At 40.6% G+C, this 27,280-nt stretch overlaps 1 protein-coding gene across 1 annotated transcript; it reads right to left on the reverse strand.

Moving 5' to 3' along the window:
- Positions 1–361: 361 nt before the first annotated feature.
- On the reverse strand, positions 362–26,432 carry LOC311019265 (uncharacterized protein). Its single transcript, XM_084018563.1, has 44 exons — positions 26,345–26,432; positions 23,708–23,963; positions 23,508–23,622; positions 22,992–23,082; positions 22,771–22,898; positions 22,473–22,689; positions 22,013–22,138; positions 21,789–21,903; positions 21,522–21,672; positions 21,298–21,411; positions 21,129–21,198; positions 20,880–21,017; positions 18,690–18,854; positions 17,971–18,065; positions 17,757–17,883; positions 17,400–17,655; positions 17,208–17,260; positions 17,010–17,113; positions 16,506–16,657; positions 16,243–16,381; positions 15,710–15,820; positions 15,427–15,606; positions 14,874–15,113; positions 14,514–14,670; positions 14,002–14,130; positions 4,998–13,784; positions 4,704–4,879; positions 4,435–4,609; positions 4,076–4,323; positions 3,772–3,955; positions 3,456–3,666; positions 3,186–3,361; positions 2,920–2,989; positions 2,611–2,711; positions 2,502–2,533; positions 2,232–2,409; positions 2,020–2,124; positions 1,892–1,932; positions 1,632–1,754; positions 1,423–1,521; positions 1,172–1,300; positions 1,036–1,075; positions 832–955; positions 362–712 (listed from the first exon to the last, which is right to left on the reverse strand). The coding sequence occupies exons 1-44, from the start codon at positions 26,421–26,423 to the stop codon at positions 502–504; spliced, it is 14,718 nt and encodes a 4,905-aa protein (XP_083874689.1). The 5' UTR covers positions 26,424–26,432; the 3' UTR covers positions 362–501.
- Between the last annotated feature and the right edge of the window lie 848 nt (positions 26,433–27,280).

Genomic DNA, 27,280 nt, shown 5'->3' on the forward strand with positions numbered 1-27,280 from the left:
AATGGCACTGAAGTATTTTCCGGCTATATATATATATATATATATATAGTCGAGATGTTTGATCCTGTCGTATGTATTCTGTCCATTTTGCCAGCTATATTTTTGGCATTATTTTTTTTTATTTGATACAAAACCATAATATACTATCCTATCATTGTGAAGGACTTTATAGGATGTATCTTTTGGGGTCTTTGTGAACTGAAAAATACATATATTTTTAAATAAATATTATAGTTCATTAAGACTATATTTAAATGCTCATAATCATAACAAGTGTGTAGGTGACAACAAACAGCAAAACACTAACAAAAACCAAACAATAAAATATGGCATGAACAAGACAGAAGAGATGAGACATGTACAGAGTTGCATATTTTTATTTGATCAAATGATAAATATTCTCTCTACAATGGCAAAGACTTTGTAAGAGATTTAATGATTAAGACGTTATGGGAAGAAATGTGCCACATCCATTAAGGTTATGACAGTGATGATGTTTTATCAAACCAGTGGTGAGCTTCGCCTCCTGCGAGCAGGTTGTGCAGCAGCTGTGGTGCAGTCGGTGTGGCCACAGCCACACTCCTCCACATGGGGGTATGAATGGGAAACCACATCGCCATTCAGGCAGTGCAAGTCAACAGTGCGACGGCTGGAGTGTGTCTCCCTACAGCAGGAGCAATTATGCTGCAGAACAGCTGCTTCTTTAGAGTACCTAAAGAAAGTGGTGGCAGGGTTGATTAATAAATCTACATACAGTTGTAAAAATGTCCACATCCTAATGGGTTTGTGAATATTGAGAGGAATGGGACATATTAGGGATGTCATCCTTACATGGTGAAAGTGTTGCAGGATCCTTTACAATATGGCATATCTACCTCCTGGTTGGACCGACAGCCCTTGTGCATAATATGTGTTTTCATGGATACTAATTTGCAGGCCTTCTCCTTCTCCACACCTTTACAAATGAGATGCACAATTAGCTTGTCATGTTTCAAGTAACTCCCAACCAAAAAGTAAAGAAAATATCATACTCACAAATTTTACAACAGCCATTTGCTGCAGTCTCCACTGTGCCCTGAGAGGGTAAATTCACAACACCGGCATGTTTAGTTTAAACAGTTCTCACGGATAATCCAGATACATTTGGTGAAGGTGATTAAATGTTACTTACAGGTTGGCAGTTGCTCTGCTGGAATGGTGGGCAGACAATGTGTGACTTAAACGTTGTTAAAGTGTCACCGACTTTAAAACAGGTGTAGTGTTGACACTTATTCACGGGTGGTGACCAGGTATCTCCTGGCTGGAGAGTAGTGAGATGGATATGCAGACAAACACACGTGACACATATCAAAATACTGCTGTACTTCAGTCTATTAAAAATGATCATGTCGATTCAGAGCCAAGAGAGAAGATCCAACTTACCTTCAAGAGCTTCTTGGTATCATTAACACTGATGATACAGTGTGTCTGTACACACTTCCCACAGCATTCATCTCGATCAGTTTCCAGATATTCATATCCCTGATGGGGGGGGGTTACATTTTCCCAGTTAGTGTATTCTGGAGATAATAACTTGTATTTCATATTATATGTATTGCGTGTACAAGTATAATAGGTGTATGTTCTCTTACCATGTCACAGTTTTCTTGACATTTCTTAAACTCACAACTTATCTTGAATAGACCAGAAGTGGGGTCCACCTCATTGGTACAGACACAGTCCTGGCATAGAGGCCCAGGAACAGAAGTGCCAGGCTAGCAAATAAAAAAGTAACGTATTCATACTTGTGTTTTTGGCCAATCAGAATGTGTCTAGCCGAAATCATTCATTGACAAAGCGATATTTTAAGAAATCCATAGTCAGATATTATATGTTTCTATTTCTAATGTACCTTGTATTCAGAGTCTTTGTGGACACAAACTCTTTTAGGCTCTAGAAAAGAGTAAGAAAATGGGAAATAACATAAAAACACCATCATTAGGTTTTATATAAATTCAAACTATGATTTGAGGAGCTCACCACATCTATGTTCTGGACAGCATTTTCCCTCAGGAACAAAGACAACTGGCATATATCCCACTGGACAGTTCATTTCGTTGACTGGGCAAGTGTTGCTTTGACATTCTGTGGGGGATGATAGTAAATAATTAGGAGCCATCAATATCATAATCAGTGTTTAGCATTCTGAAACCTCTGGAGAACAAATGTTGCATTGATGCTACATGTCTTACGGCAAACAAGGGACGAACAGCAGCGATCTGACGGATTCGTTTGGTTGACGAGGACAAACCCAAGTCCAGTGCAGTTTGCTACAGGTGTTGTTGGGCACTCCTTGGCCTTGCAAATCACTGTCTTGGTGGACTCATCACATTTGCAGTTTTGGCAGTTGTACTCAAATTCCTCATTAAACTAAAAGAGCAAACCATAGTCACGATGTAATTAACTCTGGCGGGTAAACAACACGGATTAGAATTTGAACCAAACGTGAACAGAAGACTCACGTCGCGAGGAACGCGCTCAGGATCAAGGCATCCTATTGGACAAAGAGCACTTCATTGATATGATGTATTCAGCTCAATGATAAGACTTAGGAATATACACCACACTTACCACACTTCTCAACACATATGCTAGACTCTTTGTTGAAGAGTTTCATTCCATCAGGACAAAAGCAGCCTTCAGTAGTGTAGTTCATGGTTGGTTCATTTGGACTGTAGTGTTGAATTGTCGAGAAATGTTATTTCTTCAAATCTCAAAAACATAGTTAATTTGACACAGTGTATTCTACTCTACTTATTGCCAGCATGTAGTCAACAAGAAATATCTGTTGTCACTGTCCATTATGATCTTTGTTTCAGGAAATGCTAAAGTGCACAATGAACTGTGAATTGAATACATTTAATTTATGATTAAACTTACTTGTCTTCACAGGTTGGCTGTTCTGCAGGTCCACAAGGTTTGTAAACTTTGTTTGACGGGCAGTCATTTGCTGTTAGTGACGAAAAGAACTGAATTGGTCCTTCATACTAATATATTCTGCCAACCTACTGTATATAATCAAATGTGCAGCAACATGCTTGATGTGTGCTAGATACAACAAAAGTAAAGGAAATAAGTTCAACCTCTATGGATCCTCCGACCTGAGCATACAAGTAAAGAAAAACAACCAATGAGGTTTTGCTTACCACACAGCCTGGTGTGATTCCTCCAGTGCAAACAAACCCCAGCCTGAGCACAGGCAGCAGCATATGTCTGCAAACTTGTGCACTCCACTGTTGGGTTGGAAACATGGCAGCTATCAAAAACACAGCCTTTGTATAAATTGTCAGGAGAGACAAAGGGATGGCATGCTGCAAAGAGACTGTGGAAGTAAAACACAGATAGAAGTTTAATTTTAATATGTCAGACTTTTGGGGATGAAAGTGAACTACTTCAATCGATTAGATAATGTCTACCTGCTCTTAACCATGTCACATATGGAGTCTGGTCTGCATGGAGTTAAGTTTGGTTGAGGTTCAGGAGCATTGGTGGGCAGCACAGATGGTATATGGCAGTTGGGTTGTAAAATGTGTTTTGCAAGCCAATAGTCGGCCATCACAGCACAATTTTCGACTAGCTGGCCTCCAGGCAACCTGCAGTCATCAGCCTGGTTGTTAGTGCATGTTCCTGATGGTAGAGTCACAAAAGAGTTAATTTTAAAGTCAACTTCAAACAAGTTATTATTATTTATTTATTTTTACCAATATGGCCACTGGAGAGAGATGTTCTTACCACAATGGCCCTGTGTGTTACTGCCAAAGCGCTGATATGGAAGGGTGACACTAAAGCCCGTTAATCCAAATGTAATGACCACTTTTAGGTAAGGGATCTCCAAAACCAAGTTAATGCCAGAATCCAAGATTTTAAGACCATTTCGTGAATAAGGCAGTTTCAGTTTTATTCCATTTTTCAGCGCCTACAGGGAAAAAGTTAAGACATTACATGACAAGCAAAAATATGATATACTGTGACAAAAGGATCAGTCATTGCTACATATTCAGAACATATGATAAAACTTGACCATATATTGCTTTACCTCCAAATGTGCAGCTCCAATAAGGTTATGATTTATAAGCGTGACGACCTCTGAGTGGTAGATTATAATTATTGATCGCGGACAGGATACCTCTCCAGTGGGATCACATAAGACATTGTCAATATAAATGTTTAAATTATATTTTGGTGAAATCTCCTCCATCAAGACGTATGTACAGTTTCCTTGATAACTGTAGTAGAATCCATCAAATGTAATGTAATGAGGATCGCCCCAGCCTTCACATACACCTAAATGGAAACAAAAATGTCTGTTAAAAATCGAAAATGTACTTACTAGAAAAACATGAGTAAATAAATACATCATCAATCATACATCCTTTTCACCACAAAAAGGCTTACAGTCACAAGCATAATGCTGGCAGCAGTAGTGCTCATCATACACAAGAACTGGTTTCATTCCATTGGTACAAGTGATGTTCTCAAGGGGTGGACATTCATAGGGTACTATGGCAATTGTATTGTTCTCAATGCATTTGGCCATGGTGCAGTTGCAAAACCAGAAGATCTCATTTTGCTAATAGAAAGAGAAAAAAAGTGGAAAATATTTTGAAATATTATGCAATATATAGAAATGTATTTTAATGTGCAAGACAAATCAAGATTCTTACCTGTACATCCCATTCAGGACATCCAGGAATTTTGGGTGTGGTGGGTGTAGGCGTGTTCGTGGTCGTTTTTGGGGTCGTGCAAATTGCAGTCTCGTTGTGAATCTCACAAATATCAGAACATATCATTGTGAGGCATACACCTGATCCAATGTGTTCCATGTCTAATATTACATCCCCTAAAGTTGAGAAAAAGAAAAAGTTCAAACAGTGGTAAACGGTAAAAACAAATATAGTGTATTTAAGAACTATTTGAACTTGTTACTATCAAAGATATAATTGTTGTATTTTTCTTACTTGGTTTATAATGCTTGCTATTAAATATACAGAAACATTCTGTAGTGGCAGTGGTTGTTGGCCCTTCAGTGGTTGTGGCTGGCTCTTCAGTTGTAGAAGTAGGATTAGTTAGTAGGGTTGTAGATTTTGTGGTTGTGGTTTGCTCCTGGGTAGTAGTAGTCGGAGGTTCAGTTGATAGGGTTGTAGAATGTGTGGTTGTGGTTGTCTCTTGGGTTGTAGTAGTAGGTTCAATTGATAGGGTTGTAGAATGTGTGGTTGTGGTTGGCTCTTTGGTTGTAGTAGTAGGTTTAGTTGGTAGGGTTGTCGATTGTGTGGTTGTGGTTGTCTCCTGGGTTGTAGTAGTGGGAGCTTCAGTGGTTAGGGTTGTAGATTGTGTGGTTGTGGTTGGCTCTTTGGATGTAGTAGTAGTAGTGGCAGTGATGACAGCGCCAGTTGAATGCACGGGCGTTGGCAATATGGTACCTGTCACAGGTGTTTGTAATGTTGTGAAAGTTGTCGAAACAAAAGTTGGCCCTTCAGTGGTTGAAGTTGGCTTCTCAGTTGTAGTAGAAGAAGGTTCAGTGGTTAGGGTTGTAGATTGTGTGGTTGTGGTTGGCTCCTGGGTTGTAGTAGTAGGAGGTTCAGTTGATACAGTTGTAAATTGTGTGGTTGTGGTTGGCTCTTTGGTTGTAGTAGTGGGTTTAATTGGTAGAGTTGTCGATTGTGTGGTTGTGGATGACTCCTGGGTTGTAGCAGTAGGAGGTTCAGTGATTATGGTTGTAGATTGTGTGGTTGTGGTTGGCTCTGTGGTTGTAGTAGTAGTAGGTTCAGTGATTATGGTTGTAGATTGTGTGGTTGTGGTCGGCTCTGTGGTTGTAGTAGTAGTAGGTTCAGTGATTATGCTTGTAGATTGTGTGGTTGTTGTTGGCTCTTTGGTTGTTGTAGTAGTAGGTTCAGTGGTTAGCGTTGTAGATTGTGTGGTTGTGGTTGGCTCTGTGGTTGTAGTAGTAGTAGGTTCAATGATTATGGTTGAAGATTGTGTGGTTGTGGTTGGCTCTGTGGTTGTAGTAGTAGTAGGTTCAGTGATTATGGTTGTAGATTGTGTGGTTGTGTTCGGCTCTGTGGTTGTAGTAGTAGTAGGTTCAGTGATTATGCTTGTAGATTGTGTGGTTGTGGTTGGCTCTGTGGTTGTAGTAGTAGTAGGTTCAGTGGTTAGCGTTGTAGATTGTGTGGTTGTGGTTGGCTCTGTGGTTGTAGTAGTAGTAGGTTCAATGATTATGGTTGAAGATTGTGTGGTTGTGGTTGGCTCTGTGGTTGTAGTAGTAGTAGGTTCAGTGGTTAGCGTTGTAGATTGTGTGGTTGGCTCTTCAGTTGTAGTAGGGGGTGTAGTTGATGTGGTTGTCAGAGTAGTGGTATGACATATCACTGTCTCACAACATACTCTGATCTTATAGTTGTAACACTTCCCTGGACGTTTTAATTGGTCTTCTTGTTTACATATCAAACCATACCCCACATCGCAAGTAACAACTTGCCCAGTCTGATTCACAAAGTCATTGAAGTCTTTGTGAGGATAATCTGTTGCCCGGCAGTCAATTTCTTTGGGATTTTTGCAAATCTTTTTACCACTATTTATGATGTTCTCGTATGTTTCCCAGTCGCTTTTATCCTCTAGAGGGTTATGCACATCATACCAATCTGACCAATCACATGTAGTAATACACGTTGAACTAGTGTAAGCTGGTGTTTTTGTAGATTGTGTGGTTGTGGTTGTCTCTAGGGTTGTAGTAGGAGGAGGTACAGTTGATAGGGTTGTAGATTGTGTGGTTGTGGTTGTCTCCTGGGTTGTAGTAGTGGGAGCTTCAGTGGTTAGGGTTGTAGATTGTGTGGTTGTGGTTGGCTCCTGGGTTCTTGTAGTAGTAGGAGGTTCAGTTGATACAGTTGTAAATTGTGTGGTTGTGGTTGGCTCTTTGGTTGTAGTAGTGGGTTTAATTGGTAGAGTTGTCGATTGTGTGGTTGTGGATGACTCCTGGGTTGTAGCAGTAGGAGGTTCAGTGATTATGGTTGTAGATTGTGTGGTTGTGGTTGGCTCTGTGGTTGTAGTAGTAGTAGGTTCAGTGATTATGGTTGTAGATTGTGTGGTTGTGGTTGGCTCTGTGGTTGTAGTAGTAGTAGGTTCAGTGGTTAGCGTTGTAGATTGTGTGGTTGTGGTCGGCTCTGTGGTTGTAGTAGTAGTAGGTTCAGTGATTACGCTTGTAGATTGTGTGGTTGTGGTTGGCTCTGTGGTTGTAGTAGTAGTAGGTTCAGTGATTATGGTTGTAGATTGTGTGGTTGTGGTCGGCTCTGTGGTTGTAGTAGTAGTAGGTTCAGTGATTATGCTTGTAGATTGTGTGGTTGTGGTTGGCTCTGTGGTTGTAGTAGTAGTAGGTTCAGTGGTTAGCGTTGTAGATTGTGTGGTTGTGGTTGGCTCTGTGGTTGTAGTAGTAGTAGGTTCAATGATTATGGTTGAAGATTGTGTGGTTGTGGTTGGCTCTGTGGTTGTAGTAGTAGTAGGTTCAGTGGTTAGCGTTGTAGATTGTGTGGTTGGCTCTTCAGTTGTAGTAGGGGGTGTAGTTGATGTGGTTGTCAGAGTAGTGGTATGACATATCACTGTCTCACAACATACTCTGATCTTATAGTTGTAACACTTCCCTGGACGTTTTAATTGGTCTTCTTGTTTACATATCAAACCATACCCCACATCGCAAGTAACAACTTGACCAGTCTGATTCACAAAGTCATTGAAGTCTTTGTGAGGATAATCTGTTGCCCGGCAGTCAATTTCTTTGGGATTTTTGCAAATCTTTTTACCACTATTTATGATGTTCTCGTATGTTTCCCAGTCGCTTTTATCCTCTAGAGGGTTATGCACATCATACCAATCTGACCAATCACATGTAGTAATACACGTTGAACTAGTGTAAGTTGGTGTTGTTGTAGATTGTGTGGTTGTGGTTGTCTCTAGGGTTGTAGTAGGAGGAGGTACAGTTGATAGGGTTGTAGATTGTGTGGTTGTGGTTGTCTCTAGGGTTGAAGTAGGAGGAGGTACAGTTGATAGGGTTGTAGATTGTGTGGTTGTGGTTGTCTCTAGGGTTGTAGCAGTAGGAGGTTCAGTGGTTAGGGTTGTAGATTGCGTGGTTGTGGTTGTCTTGAGGGTTGTAGTAGTAGTAGGAGGTTCAGTTGGTGTGGTTGTAGATTGTGTGGTTGTGGTTGTCTCTAGGGTTGTAGTAGTAGGAGGTTCAGTTGATAGGGTTGTAGATTGTGTGGTTGTGGTTGTCTCTTCAGTTGTAGTAGGGGGTGTGGTTGATGGGGTTGTCAGGGTAGTGGAATGACATATCACTACCTCACAACATACTCTGATCTCATAGTTGAAACACTTCCGTGGAGGTCTGAATTGGTCTTCTTGTTTACATATCAAACCATACCCCACATCGCAAGTAACAACTTGCCCAGTCTGATTCACAAAGTCATTGAAGTCTTTGTCAGGATAATCTGATGCCCGGCAGTCAATTTCTTTGGGATTTTTGCAAATCTTTTTACCACTATTTATGATGTTCTCGTATGTTTCCCAGTCACTTTTATCCTCTAGAGGGTTATGCACATCATACCAATCTGACCAATCACATGTAGTAATACACGTTGAACTAGTGTAAGTTGGTGTTGTTGTAGATTGTGTGGTTGTCTCTAGGGTTGTAGTAGGAGGAGGTACAGTTGATAGGGTTGTAGATTGTGTGGTTGTGGTTGTCTCTAGGGTTGTAGTTGGAGGAGGTACAGTTGATAGGGTTGTAGATTGTGTGGTTGTGGTTGTCTCTAGGGTTGTAGTAGGAGGAGGTACAGTTGATAGGGTTGTAGATTGTGTGGTTGTGGTTGTCTCTAGGGTTGTAGTAGTAGGAGGTTCAGTGGTTAGGGTTGTAGATTGCGTGGTTGTGGTTGTCTTGAGGGTTGTAGTAGTAGTAGGAGGTTCAGTTGGTGTGGTTGTAGATTGTGTGGTTGTGGTTGTCTCTAGGGTTGTAGTAGGAGGAGGTACAGTTGATAGGGTTGTAGATTGTGTGGTTGTGGTTGTCTCTAGGGTTGTAGTTGGAGGAGGTACAGTTGATAGGGTTGTAGATTGTGTGGTTGTGGTTGTCTCTAGGGTTGTAGTAGGAGGAGGTACAGTTGATAGGGTTGTAGATTGTGTGGTTGTGGTTGTCTCTAGGGTTGTAGTAGTAGGAGGTTCAGTGGTTAGGGTTGTAGATTGCGTGGTTGTGGTTGTCTTGAGGGTTGTAGTAGTAGTAGGAGGTTCAGTTGGTGTGGTTGTAGATTGTGTGGTTGTGGTTGTCTCTAGGGTTGTAGTAGGAGGAGTTACAGTTGATAGGGTTGTAGATTGTGTGGTTGTGGTTGTCTCTAGGGTTGTAGTAGTAGGAGGTTCAGTGGTTAGGGTTGTAGATTGCGTGGTTGTGGTTGTCTTGAGGGTTGTAGTAGTAGTAGGAGGTTCAGTTGGTGTGGTTCTAGATTGTGTGGTTGTGGTTGTCTCTAGGGTTGTAGTAGTAGGAGGTTCAGTTGATAGGGTTGTAGATTGTGTGGTTGTGGTTGTCTCTTCAGTTGTATTAGTGCGTGTGGTTGATGGGGTTGTCAGGGTAGTGGAATGACATATCACTACCTCACAACATACTCTGATCTCATAGTTGAAACACTTCCGTGGAGGTCTGAATTGGTCTTCTTGTTTACATATCAAACCATACCCCACATCGCAAGTAACAACTTGCCCAGTCTGATTCACAAAGTCATTGAAGTCTTTGTCAGGATAATCTGATGCCCGGCAGTCAATTTCTTTGGGATTTTTGCAAATCTTTTTACCACTATTTATGATGTTCTCGTATGTTTCCCAGTCACTTTTATCCTCTAGAGGGTTATGCACATCATACCAATCTGACCAATCACATGTAGTAATACACGTTGAACTAGTGTAAGTTGGTGTTGTTGTAGATTGTGTGGTTGTCTCTAGGGTTGTAGTAGGAGGAGGTACAGTTGATAGGGTTGTAGATTGTGTGGTTGTGGTTGTCTCTAGGGTTGAAGTAGGAGGAGGTACAGTTGATAGGGTTGTAGATTGTGTGGTTGTGGTTGTCTCTAGGGTTGTAGCAGTAGGAGGTTCAGTGGTTAGGGTTGTAGATTGCGTGGTTGTGGTTGTCTTGAGGGTTGTAGTAGTAGTAGGAGGTTCAGTTGGTGTGGTTGTAGATTGTGTGGTTGTGGTTGTCTCTAGGGTTGTAGTAGTAGGAGGTTCAGTTGATAGGGTTGTAGATTGTGTGGTTGTGGTTGTCTCTTCAGTTGTAGTAGGGGGTGTGGTTGATGGGGTTGTCAGGGTAGTGGAATGACATATCACTACCTCACAACATACTCTGATCTCATAGTTGAAACACTTCCGTGGAGGTCTGAATTGGTCTTCTTGTTTACATATCAAACCATACCCCACATCGCAAGTAACAACTTGCCCAGTCTGATTCACAAAGTCATTGAAGTCTTTGTCAGGATAATCTGATGCCCGGCAGTCAATTTCTTTGGGATTTTTGCAAATCTTTTTACCACTATTTATGATGTTCTCGTATGTTTCCCAGTCACTTTTATCCTCTAGAGGGTTATGCACATCATACCAATCTGACCAATCACATGTAGTAATACACGTTGAACTAGTGTAAGTTGGTGTTGTTGTAGATTGTGTGGTTGTCTCTAGGGTTGTAGTAGGAGGAGGTACAGTTGATAGGGTTGTAGATTGTGTGGTTGTGGTTGTCTCTAGGGTTGTAGTTGGAGGAGGTACAGTTGATAGGGTTGTAGATTGTGTGGTTGTGGTTGTCTCTAGGGTTGTAGTAGGAGGAGGTACAGTTGATAGGGTTGTAGATTGTGTGGTTGTTGTTGTCTCTAGGGTTGTAGTAGTAGGACGTTCAGTGGTTAGGGTTGTAGATTGCGTGGTTGTGGTTGTCTTGAGGGTTGTAGTAGTAGTAGGAGGTTCAGTTGGTGTGGTTGTAGATTGTGTGGTTGTGGTTGTCTCTAGGGTTGTAGTAGTAGGAGGTTCAGTTGATAGGGTTGTAGATTGTGTGGTTGTGGTTGTCTCTTCAGTTGTAGTAGGGGGTGTGGTTGATGGGGTTGTCAGGGTAGTGGAATGACATATCACTACCTCACAACATACTCTGATCTCATAGTTGAAACACTTCCGTGGAGGTCTGAATTGGTCTTTTTGTTTACATATCAAACCATACCCCACATCGCAAGTAACAACTTGCCCAGTCTGATTCACAAAGTCATTGAAGTCTTTGTCAGGATAATCTGATGCCCGGCAGTCAATTTCTTTGGGATTTTTGCAAATCTTTTTACCACTATTTATGATGTTCTCGTATGTTTCCCAGTCACTTTTATCCTCTAGAGGGTTATGCACATCATACCAATCTGACCAATCACATGTAGTAATACACGTTGAACTAGTGTAAATTGGTGTTGTTGTAGATTGTGTGGTTGTCTCTAGGGTTGTAGTAGGAGGAGGTACAGTTGATAGGGTTGTAGATTGTGTGGTTGTGGTTGTCTCTAGGGTTGAAGTAGGAGGAGGTACAGTTGATAGGGTTGTAGATTGTGTGGTTGTGGTTGTCTCTAGGGTTGTAGCAGTAGGAGGTTCAGTGGTTAGGGTTGTAGATTGTGTGGTTGTGGTTGTCTTGAGGGTTGTAGTAGTAGTAGGAGGTTCAGTTGGTGTGGTTGTAGATTGTGTGGTTGTGGTTGTCTCTAGGGTTGTAGTAGTAGGAGGTTCAGTTGATAGGGTTGTAGATTGTGTGGTTGTGGTTGTCTCTTCAGTTGTAGTAGAGGGTGTGGTTGATGGGGTTGTCAGGGTAGTGGAATGACATATCACTACCTCACAACATACTCTGATCTCATAGTTGAAACACTTCCGTGGAGGTCTGAATTGGTCTTCTTGTTTACATATCAAACCATACCCCACATCGCAAGTAACAACTTGCCCAGTCTGATTCACAAAGTCATTGAAGTCTTTGTCAGGATAATCTGATGCCCGGCAGTCAATTTCTTTGGGATTTTTGCAAATCTTTTTACCACTATTTATGATGTTCTCGTATGTTTCCCAGTCACTTTTATCCTCTAGAGGGTTATGCACATCATACCAATCTGACCAATCACATGTAGTAATACACGTTGAACTAGTGTAAGTTGGTGTTGTTGTAGATTGTGTGGTTGTCTCTAGGGTTGTAGTAGGAGGAGGTACAGTTGATAGGGTTGTAGATTGTGTGGTTGTGGTTGTCTCTAGGGTTGTAGTTGGAGAAGGTACAGTTGATAGGGTTGTAGATTGTGTGGTTGTGGTTGTCTCTAGGGTTGTAGTAGGAGGAGGTACAGTTGATAGGGTTGTAGATTGTGTGGTTGTGGTTGTCTCTAGGGTTGTAGTAGTAGGAGGTTCAGTGGTTAGGGTTGTAGATTGCGTGGTTGTGGTTGTCTTGAGGGTTGTAGTAGTAGTAGGAGGTTCAGTTGGTGTGGTTGTAGATTGTGTGGTTGTGGTTGTCTCTAGGGTTGTAGTAGTAGGAGGTTCAGTTGATAGGGTTGTAGATTGTGTGGTTGTGGTTGTCTCTTCAGTTGTAGTAGGGGGTGTGGTTGATGGGGTTGTCAGGGTAGTGGAATGACATATCACTACCTCACAACATACTCTGATCTCATAGTTGAAACACTTCCGTGGAGGTCTGAATTGGTCTTTTTGTTTACATATCAAACCATACCCCACATCGCAAGTAACAACTTGCCCAGTCTGATTCACAAAGTCATTGAAGTCTTTGTCAGGATAATCTGATGCCCGGCAGTCAATTTCTTTGGGATTTTTGCAAATCTTTTTACCACTATTTATGATGTTCTCGTATGTTTCCCAGTCACTTTTATCCTCTAGAGGGTTATGCACATCATACCAATCTGACCAATCACATGTAGTAATACACGTTGAACTAGTGTAAGTTGGTGTTGTTGTAGATTGTGTGGTTGTCTCTAGGGTTGTAGTAGGAGGAGGTACAGTTGATAGGGTTGTAGATTGTGTGGTTGTGGTTGTCTCTTCAGTTGTAGTAGGGGGTGTGGTTGATGGGGTTGTCAGGGTAGTGGAATGACATATCACTACCTCACAACATACTCTGATCTCATAGTTGAAACACTTCCGTGGAGGTCTGAATTGGTCTTCTTGTTTACATATCAAACCATACCCCACATCGCAAGTAACAACTTGCCCAGTCTGACTCACAAAGTAATTGAAGTCTTTGTCAGGATAATCCGTTGCCCGGCAGTCAATTTCTTTGGGATTTTTGCAAATCTTTTTACCACTATTTATGATGTTCTCGTATGTTTCCCAGTCACTTTTATCCTCTAGAGGGTTATGCACATCATACCAATCTGACCAATCACATGTAGTAATACACGTTGAACTAGTGTAAGTTGGTGTTGTTGTAGATTGTGTGGTTGTGGTTGTCTCTAGGGTTGTAGTAGGAGGAGGTACAGTTGATAGGGTTGTAGATTGTGTGGTTGTGGTTGTCTCTTGGGTTGTAGTAGTAGCAGTAGTAGTAGTAGAGCAAGGTTCATTTTCAAAAATCACAGTTGAATTCTTGCATATTGCATAGTAGCACATTCCGAAATTGTCAGTCACATTGTAAATTACTTCATCTTCTTCGTATTTAGTATTGTTGTAGAAGCAACCAGTACATTCCTCCACACACATCCCTGTCTCCTCATCAAATATCGGTTTATCTTCTGGACATACAGGGTAACAGCCTGTACAAATCACAACATAAACACATAATACATTGTTGTCATTTTCTTTTACAGTAAAAGTATTGGTATTCATATAGTTTATTATAGCTGACCAGTTGGTCTTTGAACCCCTTCTTATTTTGCCACATAAAGTAAGCCAAATTGGATCGGTTCAACATTCAAGATAGTAAGTTATTCCGAATTGAGGTGAGACATTGTGAGTTAATCTCTTTCTTACCTTCCAGGTTGGGTAAAGGTTCGCTACAAGTTTCTTCTGGATGTAAACAGGTCTTGTAGCAAGGTTTGTGGCAAGGGTTGTAGTGCCACTTGCATTCATTTGGTTTGTTGTAGTAATCACAAAAGACAGCTGTTGGAGAAAAAAAGATACAAGGTATGTTATTTTTTTAAATTAAGGAAAAAATGTAGGCCTAAGGATTGCAAATAATTGTTTTCTTAAATAGTGATAGCACGGAGAAACAGGAAATGTAGGTTAAGAGATTAAGGTTATGACACCCTTGCTTCTAGTGTACATCATGTACATATACCATTGTCGTCTTTAAAAGTAATATCTTCATAAACCCTGCACTAGTGCCTATTTACATTTGGTGTCCATGCACAAATGTTAATATATATAGATAGATAGATATAGATATATATCAAACAATTAAATACAGGGTGAAATATTTGATGCCCTATCTAAAAACAGGTTTTAAGCCACAGTTCATGAGGGTAAAATTGTTGTTTACTTACGACAGATTTCTGGAGATCTCCATGCAACACAGACAGAAGCCTCATTACAAGCTTGAGCATAAGCGGCGACAGCTGAGCAGAAACACTCGCAGTCTCCTCCAGTGTCGCAGGCACACGAGTCTTTCACACAGTTTTCATAAAATGGACGGGGAGGTACCTGTTCAGTTATCAAATATAGATAAAGATGGATCATAGATTTATGAAAATGAAGAATACCCACACATGACATGACAAGAACATGCAAACTCCAAACAGAAGGTGCTGTGAGGCAACAGTGCTAACCACTACACCACCGTGCCGTCCTGTTTTCAACCATCAAACTTTAAATAATGATAAATTAGATAAAAAATGTTTCATTACCTTTTTGTGGCACCCTTTGAACGTATCTCCAGTTATAATGCTGCACATCATTTTTGCCCAGTGATGTCGATTGGGTCTTGCTTCACAAGGGTAAGCATTCATATCGACATCTGGACACTGACTTGATACTTTCCAACTGTTTGCAAATTCTAATGGATTGCTCACTACGAGCTGACCCTGGGTGGTGAAGTCGTTCTGTCCATCACCATCGAAATTTCCACACAGGCCACATACCTCTCCCTGTACAGCCAAACAAAAGGAGTTGTGACTTTTTCACACAAATATTCCGTATTAATATTCTTTGGCATTACAACAAACACACATTTTCCAGGCATTGATCTACTTCAAGTTGACAAACAGATGAGTATCATGTTAAGAATATTGTTTATTGTAACCAAAACGTTTTCAGGAATGTTAATTTATTGTAAATCAATACCACTAGTGTCTTTTGTAAGTGGTTTAAAGGTACCTGTAAATATTACAAATGGAAAAAAAGGTTAAGCATATCAGAAATATACTCTTCCTTGTCATTTATACAATTGCTGTGACTCACGCTGTGCTGTGGTTCCAGGATGATGTGAACAGTTGTTTTGCCATCCCACATCACTGCCAGACCAACGGCAGATTCGATTACCACATACAAGCCAACCTTCCTTATTTTGTACTGGATCGCTGCACCATGTCCGAGGTCCATCTCTTCATATTTACCCTTTGAAAGTTTGACTTCCATTCTCTGTAGTGGGTGCATTGTTATATAGGATTATACAAGGGTTATTTGATTGTGTTCAATAATTGTGGGCACAGAATGCATATCAGGGGTTGGTATGAGGTCGTACCCCCAGTTGGATTCTGACAGTTTTGGAGCATGTGGTGCCTGTAGTTCCACATGGTACATTTTCTGTGATGACTCCAAAGTTGTCCTGGACTGTTTTATTGCCGCATTTGTTCTTAAGAGGGAGACACACAGAGAGAGAGTGTCATTAAACATTTTGCTGATTCCCTCAAATCAAACTTCAGCTTGGCTTTATAGTCCAAAATACTTTAAACATGTTAAAGAAAAGCTAGAATGAGATGGAATAAAATGGAAAGTCAAATAGTAAGTTATAGTTAAATCATATAGTTATCTGCATTTTTTTCAAGTAAGCTTAGGAAAGCTCCTAGATTTGTAAAACATCACTCCCTAACTAGAGCTACATTTGCTATGTGCCATCGTATTTGAGGATCCTGATATGTAAGAAATATGCTGATAAGTAAGTGAATGAAATCTCAATTTAATGTGTCCATTATGTAGGCTGTACTGTATGAGTGAGGAAAGGAAGGATTTCAGACACAGCTTGTCATTTGGATGATTATTACATGCTTTGCTTACCTTAACAGCAACATAGGCGCAATGTCCTTGAAACCCGTACGTTTGCCGATCAAAGGTATTGTAGTGACCACTCCCATAAATAATGCAAGTTCCTGGACATTTTTTCTTACTGCACTCCCAGCTCCCACTTTTGCAGGTACTGGATCAGAAATGGTTAAATATAATACAGCGTTTTCAATACTACAATCAAGTAAAAGAAACAGGGAAAAAAATGAAATCATATTTCTGCCATATTGTACATCTGATTAAAAACAAGGTCATACCAGATGTTGCACTGGTCAGGGATTTGTGATCCAGGGGCAAAAATATGCCCATCATGCTGACATGGACAATCATTTTCTTTCACACAGGAACCTTTGCCATCTTCAAGAAGGCCACTTGGACACCGACAGCCAGATTCACAGTCTGTTGAGTCCTGGGAAGAAAGAGAGATCACAGTGATAGAATATGAGAGATTCTCCAAATCCAAGCTGCTGTTTGACTTTTGATTTTAAGATCACAATTCGATTTTGTTAGATGTCTTGATTCATTGAGATATACAGATCATTGGTTTCATGTCATTTCTATTTGACAATGTGTCTTTAAAAAAAAAAGCTACATGGTATAAAGTGTGAGGGTTTTTGTAATGTTTTTGAACCATGCATGGTCAAATTAAAATAATTTATTTCATATGTATTAACAATAACTTGTGGCCAAAGAGTTCGCTGAGTGCTGTTTTCTTTGCTGGGCACTCCATTGGTTGCTGCAGTCTCTAAAAAAAGACTCACACAATCATCACTGTCCAGATTTAAACAAGTTCGAGCACAGTGCATTCCCAGCTCTCCCGTGCCCGCAGTGGAGCAGTTGAAGAAGACTTTTGGAGAAGGGCATGCTGTAACAGAAGTAGACACCAATTTAATATAAATATTACACATCAACGAGACCAGAATTAATACCAAAATCTTCTGCTGTTAAAAAAAAAGTACTTGATGAGTGGCGTCTCCATGAATGGCAATGAAGCACTCCGTTGGTACACACACTAGAATAAGACACCAAATATATAAAATGACATACAGCACAAAAGTTCTTAAAACCTTACAATCATACTGCAGGCATTGCTAGCATGCTAAATCTTCAGTCTAGGATAACTGAAGTTAAATGTTACCAATGTGACTCACCAGTGCTCAGCTTTGATGCTGATGGACTTTCCTGACTTGATGTACACGTCGTCATGGTAGCAGGGACATTTTGCCAAGGGGACGCAGATGCCATTTTCATTTAGGTAAAGACCCTCAGAGCAGGAGCAGCCATCCACAGGCAAGAAGTCTGAAGTGCAACTTTGCTGCATAGTGCCCAGTGATCTGCAGGTCAACTGGCATCTCTGGTGCTTGTAAGAGAAGACCTGTGATACTGGGCAGCTCCTTGTGTATTTATCTGTTTTGTCAACAATACGAGGATGGTTACTTAATAGATTTAAAAGGAACTAATCAAAAGGAGGATGTTCATCAAGAATTAATAGTAAAACAAATCCTTACCGCACACATTGCCTCTCCATTCTGTCAAGAACTCCCCCTTTGAAGCACAAGCCCGAGCGTAGGAGGAGAAGACGGCACACAGGCAGTCCTCAGTCTTCTCACAGTTACAGCTAGCATAAGTGCAGCGCTGCAGAAGATAGTAAACACTTTCATAAAATTCCAGTCCCATTAAAATGTTATTAAATGAAAGAAAAACAAAAAGGGTTTGCAGTACCTTGTAGTACATCTCAGGATCCACCACTGAATGGCACTGCGCAAAGGTACTGTTTGGACTCAGTAGCAAGGCGCACCAGTGTTTAGCATACACCTCTGGAGAAACAATAACCCTTTATTTTTAATGTCCACTATTCTGTTAAACTGTCAAATTGCCTTAAAAGTGCCCTAATAAGAGATTGGAAGCAACAAAGCAATGAGAAGCTGGGATAACAACACATACAGAGGGAGAGTGACTTCATTCTCTGCTCAGGTAGACATTACGACACTATATCTTTGCATAACAAACCTCATAGCAACTCAAGTCAAGGTTTAGTTATCCTTTCCCGGATTTCAGGGTGATGCCAATAATTGAATTGATATTAATAATGAATTAATTAAGAATAACCGAATCTGCCCCTGCTCGTGCCCCAAAATAAATGGTACCCAGTGTGAGTGAGAGTACTGTTGACATGATTTCATTATTTTGCAATATTAATTCAATTAGTATACTTTTGTCAAAATTTAAAAATGTATCCAAAACTTAAAATCTTTACAAAAAGTCAGAAATTCCAAAGGAATGCAATCTAACTGTACTTACAAACAGCTGATTATGATTGTGTCATCCTATTGCCAAGGCAACATTTTTGATCTAAATATAATCACGAAAATCAATCTAAGATACGCAGACATGAAAACATGAAAGGAATAGTTAAATAAGAATCATCCAGGGCTTTTTACCACTTTCGACACTGAGGGAACAGGGGTCCTCGAGTCTTTCCTCTGTGTCTCTGCATTTTAGGTTAGCCTTCCAGGAGTTACTGAAGGTTGGTGCTGTTCCCTCTACGATCCCCTGAGGAGTCTTCATGTCATCAGACAGGACCATGTTGTAGTTCCCACATAAACCTGAAGAAACCAAATATTTTAGAATTTAAGTAGATTTGATCTCATACTACTATTTTATTGGCTGAAACCACTGAAAAGGAAAAACTAAATTAGGTTTTGATTAATTGACTTAAAATAAAATGTATTCATGGGTGGTTACATACTGTAAATATATACCTGTTGGGACCGAACAAAGGGACAAAGGGGATAAAAAACTACAACCGCCATTTTAGTTTCACTTCTCACCGAGGTGCGAAGTGCAACGTCACACAACTGGTGCCCTATTGGCTGACAAGCACAGGTACCCCAGCGGGAGCAGCCGTGAGGTATATAACCCGGCGCCGCCTTAAGAACTTCCTCTCTCCACCGTGACACGCGTTACAACGGGAGGTGAACTTTTACGTCTGCAGCATTTTCCTTTGTCCTAGGCCGCGGTCTTTCCCCCAAACTCGCTGTTTACCCGCGGAAGGAAGAAAAACACTTTCTTCGTCCCAGCTGCCAGCAAGACGGATAACTTCTACGACCCGTTCTTGTCTGAAGTCAGCTAACTAAATCGCAGAGCCCCGCGATTTTATTGTTGCCTGCAGAAGGGAGAAAACACCAACTGTTTTCTTCAACTAAGTTGACCCGCGAGGAGGATAACTTCTACGACCCACCCTCGTCTGGATTCAGCCGGCTTGTCGCACCCTCCGTCGCCGAACGAGGACTCGCGAACCACCGTCCGTCGCCGGCGTCAAGAAACGCCATCACCGCACAGGACGGAAAACCTCACATCGACAAAGTAAGAGGCTATTTGTCTGGGCAGAAGCAGAGATTCGATAGTGTAGGACTGGCTTGTAATTCTTGTTAACGTGTTTTAAGTTTTGATCACGGACTGCTGAGTCCGTGGCTTTCTGTATTGTTGTATTCGAAGGCTGATTGTGTACCCACGCCGCTGGGTTGATTTCTGTAACGGTGTTTTTACTAACCTCAGCCATATTCGCGAGCTCAGTATGCGCTCTACTATCAGTTAAAGGAACGGGGTCCCGCTGAACGAACGCCAGTTCCTTCACGATCTCCCGTGTGATAGTAACACGCCTCCTGAGCCTGAGCCGCATTCTCTCCCTCTCGTTGTTTGGGTCCCGCTAACACACACGCACACAGACGACCCCCCCCCCCCCCCCCCCCCACACGTATCCTCCGCCAGCTGTTTCCGTCTCCGGACACTGAGGACATAGCTCCATCTGGTGGCTGTACCGGCCATCTCTCCCTCTCTCGCTATTCTATCAGACGTCAGTGGCTCCGCCCCTGCACGCTGTGGGAAATAGCTCCATCTGGTGGCTGTACCCGGCCATCTCTCACTCTCTCTCTATTCTATCGGACGTCAGCGGCTCTGCCCCTGAACGCTGTGAGGTATAGCTCTACCTGGTGGTCGCGCCCAGCCATCTCTCCCTCTCTCTCTCTCTCTCTCTCTCTCTCTCTCTTCCACACACACACACACCCGCACACACACACACTCCACACATGTCTCTTCCCTTGTTTAGCTTAGCTTTGTGTGTTAGGTAATTAGGTAATAAGGCTTTGTTAATTGCAGTGTTATTGATTGTGATCATTATTACTGATTTTAATCAATCTTAGTATATTATAACTAGCGGTCTCTTGTGCTTGTTGTGTATATGTCACTGGATAACAGCAGGTTGTGAAGGCTAGTGCTCGAATTTCACGCCTTTTTAATTGTTCGATTGTTTTTATACTTCTATGCCAATGATCACGATGATTGGCATGTGAGTGTAAAACCTTTATATTGAGACTGAATACAGTTTTAGGTTATCTTTTCCCTGATCCCAGGGTGGTGCCCCGTTTATTCATGATTATATCATGATAATATATTAAATATAATTATTAATATCGATAATCATATTGACATTAGTAATTAGCTGTTGATAACCAAATCTGCTCCTGCTACTACCCCAACATACCAAATATCTTCTAGTGGGTGTTTCATGTATTTGGTAAATGTACTGTATTCTGACATACATTTTGATGATGTTCAGACAAAAAACTTACCGCGTGTCTTTGATCTGTAGCTTTGTTCCAGGCTGACATAGACTTGCATGATTGGCACATGCTGGATCTGAATTTGCAACCCAAATTTGGTCTGGAGCATGATGTGAAAGGACGAAGCGTGGAATATGTTGACGCCACCTTTGGATAAAGACAAATACAAAAACAGATCAAATAATTCGCTGATGTCATTGCATTAATGACAAATGGCAATGACACGTTTCCTTCAGAGTTCCTCATTGTCTGACCCACCTGAGTGGTATGGCAGAGTGATGGGCTGCATGTTCTGCTTCACTGTGCCATCAGAAGTAAACATTAATACCTGAATTAGAACAGAATCAGTCAGTTGGGTTGTGGTTGCAGATATCAGTGTGAATCTTTACATGACTACAGTCTTCCCTTCTGACAGACTTTAACTCACATTGGTTCTGTCATTGTTCAGCAGGATTTTAAGGCTCTTAAGACAAGTGTCAAACTCTTGATTCGCACATGGCACCAACTGCACCAGGATGGTAAACTTCGGACTTGCAGGGTCCTTAAAGAAGTATAATAAATAGTGAGTGCAATTAAATATTCCATTTTATATCAGCTCATTATACAGTATACATTCTGCCATTTAATAGTACTAAGTTGTGGTTCACACACCTTGCTTTCCACTTTGGCTAGGGTGTAGTAACATTCTCCATGGAAGTTGTAGGTTTTCCCATCAAAGGTAGTTACATGTGAGCCCTCTTCAACTGCACACGTGGCAGGTGTTTGAAGGCTCTCACAAGCCCATCTGCCCTCAACGCATGTACTGAAATATAAAAATATAACAATATAACAATAACAATAAAATATAAAAATATAACAATATGAATGAATATGAATGAGAAGACAAGATCAAATATGTTGATGAAATATTTGACTTACCACTCCTCTCTGTCCTGTTGGTGGACCTCACCGGAGTTATAGATTTTGTTGTGTTTGCACTGACATTCAGCTTGAGCAACACACCCCCTCATGGAGATATCATCAAACACAGTTCCTGGAGAAGGCACATGCAACACGAACTTTCAGAGGCTAGAAAGATGAAATCTGAAAGAATCTATGAGGTGAATGAAAAGTGAAACATGTGAAAGCTGAACAGCATTTACCAGGAGGGCAGAAGCAGCCGTCAATTTTGTGGTCCTCGCAGAGTGAACTTGTGTCTAGAAGCGAACATGTATCCATGCAAGGGGAGCCGCTCTCTTTGTAAACCATGTTATGTGGGCACTCTTTAGCTGTGAAGATATGGGACAACATTGAAGTAGGTGTGAATTATTCAACAGTATATGTATTTGCATGTTTGTAGTTTTAACTACATTAATGTTCTTGTGCTATATTTCAAATCACATCAATTACTATTAAAGTCATATTAATAATCCTCTCATGCTAAAGCCACATGAGAAATTGCAATCATCTTCAGACAGAAACATTTCAAATGAGTTGCTTTTCCCTGAGCTGATTTGAGTGCTTTATCCCTCTGTCCATCCCGTACCATATAAAATATAAAGATGATAACAAAGTTGAACAGAGACTGCAAACTCTTACCACAGAACTGAGGCAAACTCTTACCACAGAACTGAGGTGTCCTCCAGGTGGGAGGCTGCCCTCCTGCATGGGAACACTGTCGGGAGAACTCAGACAGTGTACTGCAGACACAGAAGTAATTTGTTCCGTTGGTACAGCCGCACATGTCCTGCACGCAGGCCTGGATGTAAGGTTCGGGGTTTATCAGTTTGGTGCACGAGCTCCAGGGCTCTGATCGCAGCATCTGGTTACAGTTGGTTTGCTAAAATGAAAAAAGAGAAACAGTTACTTTGTTGTGTATATCACCAAATATCACTCTTGCTAAGGTGGATAATAAACTGACAAACTCCTTGCATGAATCCAGCACAGCGACCACTGATTCATCTTCCTCTTCATCGGGGTCCTCACAATTATCGTTCGGGCGATGAACTTTCTGTTTGTTGCCAAACTCGATGGGGCTGATTTTGCGACCTGCATTTGATTGTTATTATATTGTCAAATGTCAAAGATACAGTGGACGATTGGAGAAATGCATTCTTACACAGAGTGACTAACCATACATACCATTATGAATGAACTCATCGTGGACAGGAACACCATTGAAGTCTCCACAAAGTCCACAAGTACGATTTGCATAATCATTATCCAGTTCCACCTGTAACATAGCAAGAGGTTGTAACTTTAAAAAAATGTAAGAGCAAACCGTATGCCAGTGAATTGCCTCATGAAATGAATGGAATGAATAGGAATCAATACTTTGATTGTGATTTATTTCCATAATACTACTGTTTGTATTGTATTGTCCAGTGTAACTCATCCCCTCCATCCACCCCTTCTTCCCAGGAACCCTAACCTTAACCCTACTCAAGGTATTTGTAAGAACAATATCATGACTGTATCTCTGGGAGGTCTGTTACACATACATTAAAAGAAACATGTTATCCAATCTCAGATTTACAAAAAGAATCATCATAAAAGGGTTTACCTTAATTGTTCATGTATACATGCCATAAAGTCTATTCAATGTGCTTCATACAAGATACTAGCTGTGTAGACACATTTCTGCCTGGTGTATCATACCATGACTGCATCGTCACCATTCCACATGACAGTAATGCCGACTTTAGACTGGAGCTTGATGTAAACCGCATTTTTTTCCACTTGTACTCCTGCATTGTAGTATGGCATTTTGACACTGGGAGAAAGAGACTTTTTTAATAATGCACAAATATAGAAAAGAAACTACCATTGTTTTCACAGCTATATGGCATTTTACTTACGGGATGTCATTCACAGTGACCATGTCCTTGGTGAGGTAGAACAAAAGGTCATTGATGTTGACCACCAAGTGACTGACTGTCGGGTTTCCATCTTTATCTTTCTTCTTCATGTGCACAGAGAACTCCTGGTAGGACTCGTGGCAGTCGGAGACCAGGTTGTACTCACACAGACCAGGGAACTGGTACACATCACCGTCAAACGTCTTAAAGTGCTCTCTGCCCCACGTGCTGCAGATGCTGCTGACATGGTTGCGAACTGGGGAAGATTTTGAAGTGTAGACAAGAGTTTGAGTTCCCAAATGACTCATATTGGAGACAATGCTTTGCATTATTCATTAGTATGTGTAAATAAAGCAGAGTTATTATATTAAACGTATTATTTAATAAGTAGTCCTCCTGAATGAAATTTGTAATCAATCTCAGATTTAAGTCAAATTGATTGAATCTAACTGTTCTAATTCAACTTTTTAATGTTGTGATGATATGATATGTTCATATGAGAATTGTGTAATGACTTGATTAAAGAAATCATATGAGTATTTTCATTATGTATATTCATAATATGTATTTTCATATTGTCCAGGGCTGCACGGTGGTGTAGTGGGTAGCACTGTCGCCTCACAACGAGAGGGTCCCGGGTTCGATTCCCAGGTTGGGGTCAGGTTCGGGTTCCTTCTGTGTGGCGTTTGCATGTTCTCCCCGTGTAAGCGTGGGTTCTCTCCGGGTTCTCCGGCTTCCTCCCACAGTCCAAAGACATGCAGGATGGGGATAGGTTCATTGGTGACTCTAAATTGCCCGTAGGTGTGAATGTGAGTGTGAATGGTTGTCTGTCTCTACATGTCGGCCCTGTGATAGACTGGCGTCCTGTCCTGGATGGAATATTGTCCAACCCCTTCACACCCAGTTTCAGCTGGGATACGCTTGAGCATGCAACACAGGCCGTATAAATGACTGTATGACTATGAACAGTGTCCACAAACCAAATAGACACAACTTCATTTTCAGTAAGCATTAAAGTAGCATGTACTTTATTATAATGATCATCATTACAACAAATAACAATGTAAAAATAGTAATGAAATGAAATGAAATTATGACAACTGTCACCACCTTTACTACCATTATTGGATCATGATCAAACCCATCCATCAAGGATCTTGTTTTTTTTCAGGACAATCCCTTTTCTTTTCAATCATAGTCATAGTAGGGTTATGCCTGAAAATGATTACTATATCTACTTATCATACAACATATGGACATGACTTCAATCATTTACGTTATCAACTCATCCACAGCTCCGGTGTAGGAACATGTTGTTGTTAATTTAATCTAACTTATACTTTTCATGTGGCACTTTTGTTAACAATGGCTCTGAACATAGAAAAACTGATGGGCAGGATATTGCTTGTGAAAGCATTAATGACTCTTTATAGCTCTGTGCCAAATGTTAAATATTTAGTGCATTTTTTGTCAACAGAGCCCGAGAGGCCAAAGTCAAAAACATGAGCTTGTGAGAAGACAGCATCAGTCCAAACATGTTTGCAGGTCTCTCTAACTACACTGATTTGGGTGAAACAGTCTTTATCAGTCAGACTATTGATCTCAGGATGATCCTCATTGAAGCAGGTGTTAACTGTTAAATTCTGTAATGCTGCAGTGAAAAAAAAAAGACTGATGTGCAACAAATATTAACAGCAGGGGTTAGGGCTCTACTAGCATACTTAGCCTAATCTGGTATTAATATTACATAATTACATACAGAAAATATGAATGTTGGAATTTAACAAAACAATTTAATAAGACAGTATTTGGCAAGTAAAATGGAACTAGAACTGGAACTGTTGTAATATGAACAAGATTTGGTTTGACACTGAACATTGGTTAGTCAAGATATTAATGTTGAAACTTAATCTATTTGTCTGTAAATCTCAGAACCTATAGGACTTCATGAGATGTTAAAGAATATTAATTACTCCTTTTTCAAGAACTGTATTTCAGAAAGATAACATTTTGCAAAAAAATCTAAGGCATTTTAACATTGGTAATGGTAACAAAATCTTATGTTAGTCGACTAATAACTTCTTTAGTTGCGGACAGCCCTAAATACGTACATCATTTTCTGTTTTATAGTTTAGTTCGTGGCAAACATTTTCAAGACTTACATTATGGAAATCAAACATCTAAGTAACAGAATTAGTACCACATTCTGTGAATTTACAATATTTAACCACAAATTATTAAATGTGCTGCTGGTGTCTTTGTGTCTGCCGTTCATATAGCATTACCAATGAATTAAACCATACAGTTGGCAGTTTATCAGGTCTACCTAGCTAAAAAATAATATAGTCTAATAACGAGTCTTGCCATAAATCTTCCCTCATGAAAGTTAAGTTCCGTTTTTTTTGATGGAAGATGTGTTGATTACCAGCCACAACAGCGGCGTTGGTATTGTGTATTGTTTTTCTGATCATTGGAGGATGTAGTGGTGCATTATACTGACATGTTTCAGCATACCATTTATATTTGTAAAATAATTAAATAAAAAACACTCATTCAACACTTTAGGTGGATTCTATAACATTTTCTCTCCAGCTTCCTGTTATTAGCAGCTTTCTTTGTGCCATTGAGTGTACATACCTGTGCCAGTTGCAGCTTTTCCAAGGTAGAGGGTGAGCCATGGTATCACCCATTTAAGTAGCATCCTGGCTGTTCTCATGATCCTTGAGTGAACTGGTCCCACACTACCGATGTCATGTTATATAGCTTATTGGATATTTGCAGTTAAGGAGGCGTAAAAGAGTAATCATGGGTGTCAACCATTGTGATTTTTGTCTCCATGAAGATCATACCCATGAAGTGGTTGCTTATGAAAACATTTCCTCTGTATTCAGGTGTGCATCATTAAATGTCCAATCAGACATTCTCTGTCTTTATAGACAATTTCTTTAAATTAAATTGAAAACTACGCAAACGTAGAAAGTAAGTTTTGTTTTTGTATTTTTTCCAACTGCTTTCCTTCACACCTGAGCTTCAACAGTGAATTAGTTCCTTGTGTATTTAGTCTTGTATTCCTTGCCTAAGTGTTAGGTCAAACTGTTCCAAAAGTTCGGAAATTGTAGGATTGAACCCAAACGCAGAACAGACTAATGGTGATTTATTTAAGAATACAGGAAAACAGGTAAATCCAAAAGGCTGGCAGCAGGGAATGCTATAAATACTAAGCACTGGGAAAACAAGAAACTAGTAAATGTCTCTGAAGGTTCTCAGTCATCCAGGTCCTGGTAATCGTTGAAAGCTTTGTTGTGGGCAACTGGACTTGCTTTAGATTTTTGAAGATGTTTTGTCTTTCATCCAACAGGCTTCTTCTGACTACTGAGGAGTAAGTATTTAACCTCATCGTTAACACTGTGAGAGGCAAAGTCGTCAGCACAAACCATCTGTCTTTCTAGGCCAGAATGCAAGCATTGCTATCCATGAAGGAGTGCCCTTCATCCCATAGATGCAGATGGACTGCTGAGTCCTGACTTGAGGAACTGACTCTCCGGTGTTGGGCCATTTGCTTGAAATGTGTCA

The sequence above is a fragment of the Eutrigla gurnardus genome, assembly GCF_963514095.1.
Source record: "Eutrigla gurnardus genome assembly, chromosome: 9".
Classification (NCBI taxonomy): Eukaryota; Metazoa; Chordata; class Actinopteri; order Perciformes; family Triglidae; genus Eutrigla; species Eutrigla gurnardus.

Bases quoted from the DNA above. Each gene is read 5' to 3' on its own strand.
- LOC311019265 (XM_084018563.1), bottom strand. From the start codon at position 26,423: ATGAGAACAGCCAGGATGCTACTTAAATGGGTGATACCATGGCTCACC. The intron at 15,607-15,709 runs GTACGACCTCAT...CACCCACTACAG, and splicing joins CTGTCAGAATCCAACTGGGG to AGAATGGAAGTCAAACTTTC. The intron at 4,610-4,703 runs GTAAGAATCTTG...TCTTTCTATTAG, and splicing joins GTCCTGAATGGGATGTACAG to CAAAATGAGATCTTCTGGTT.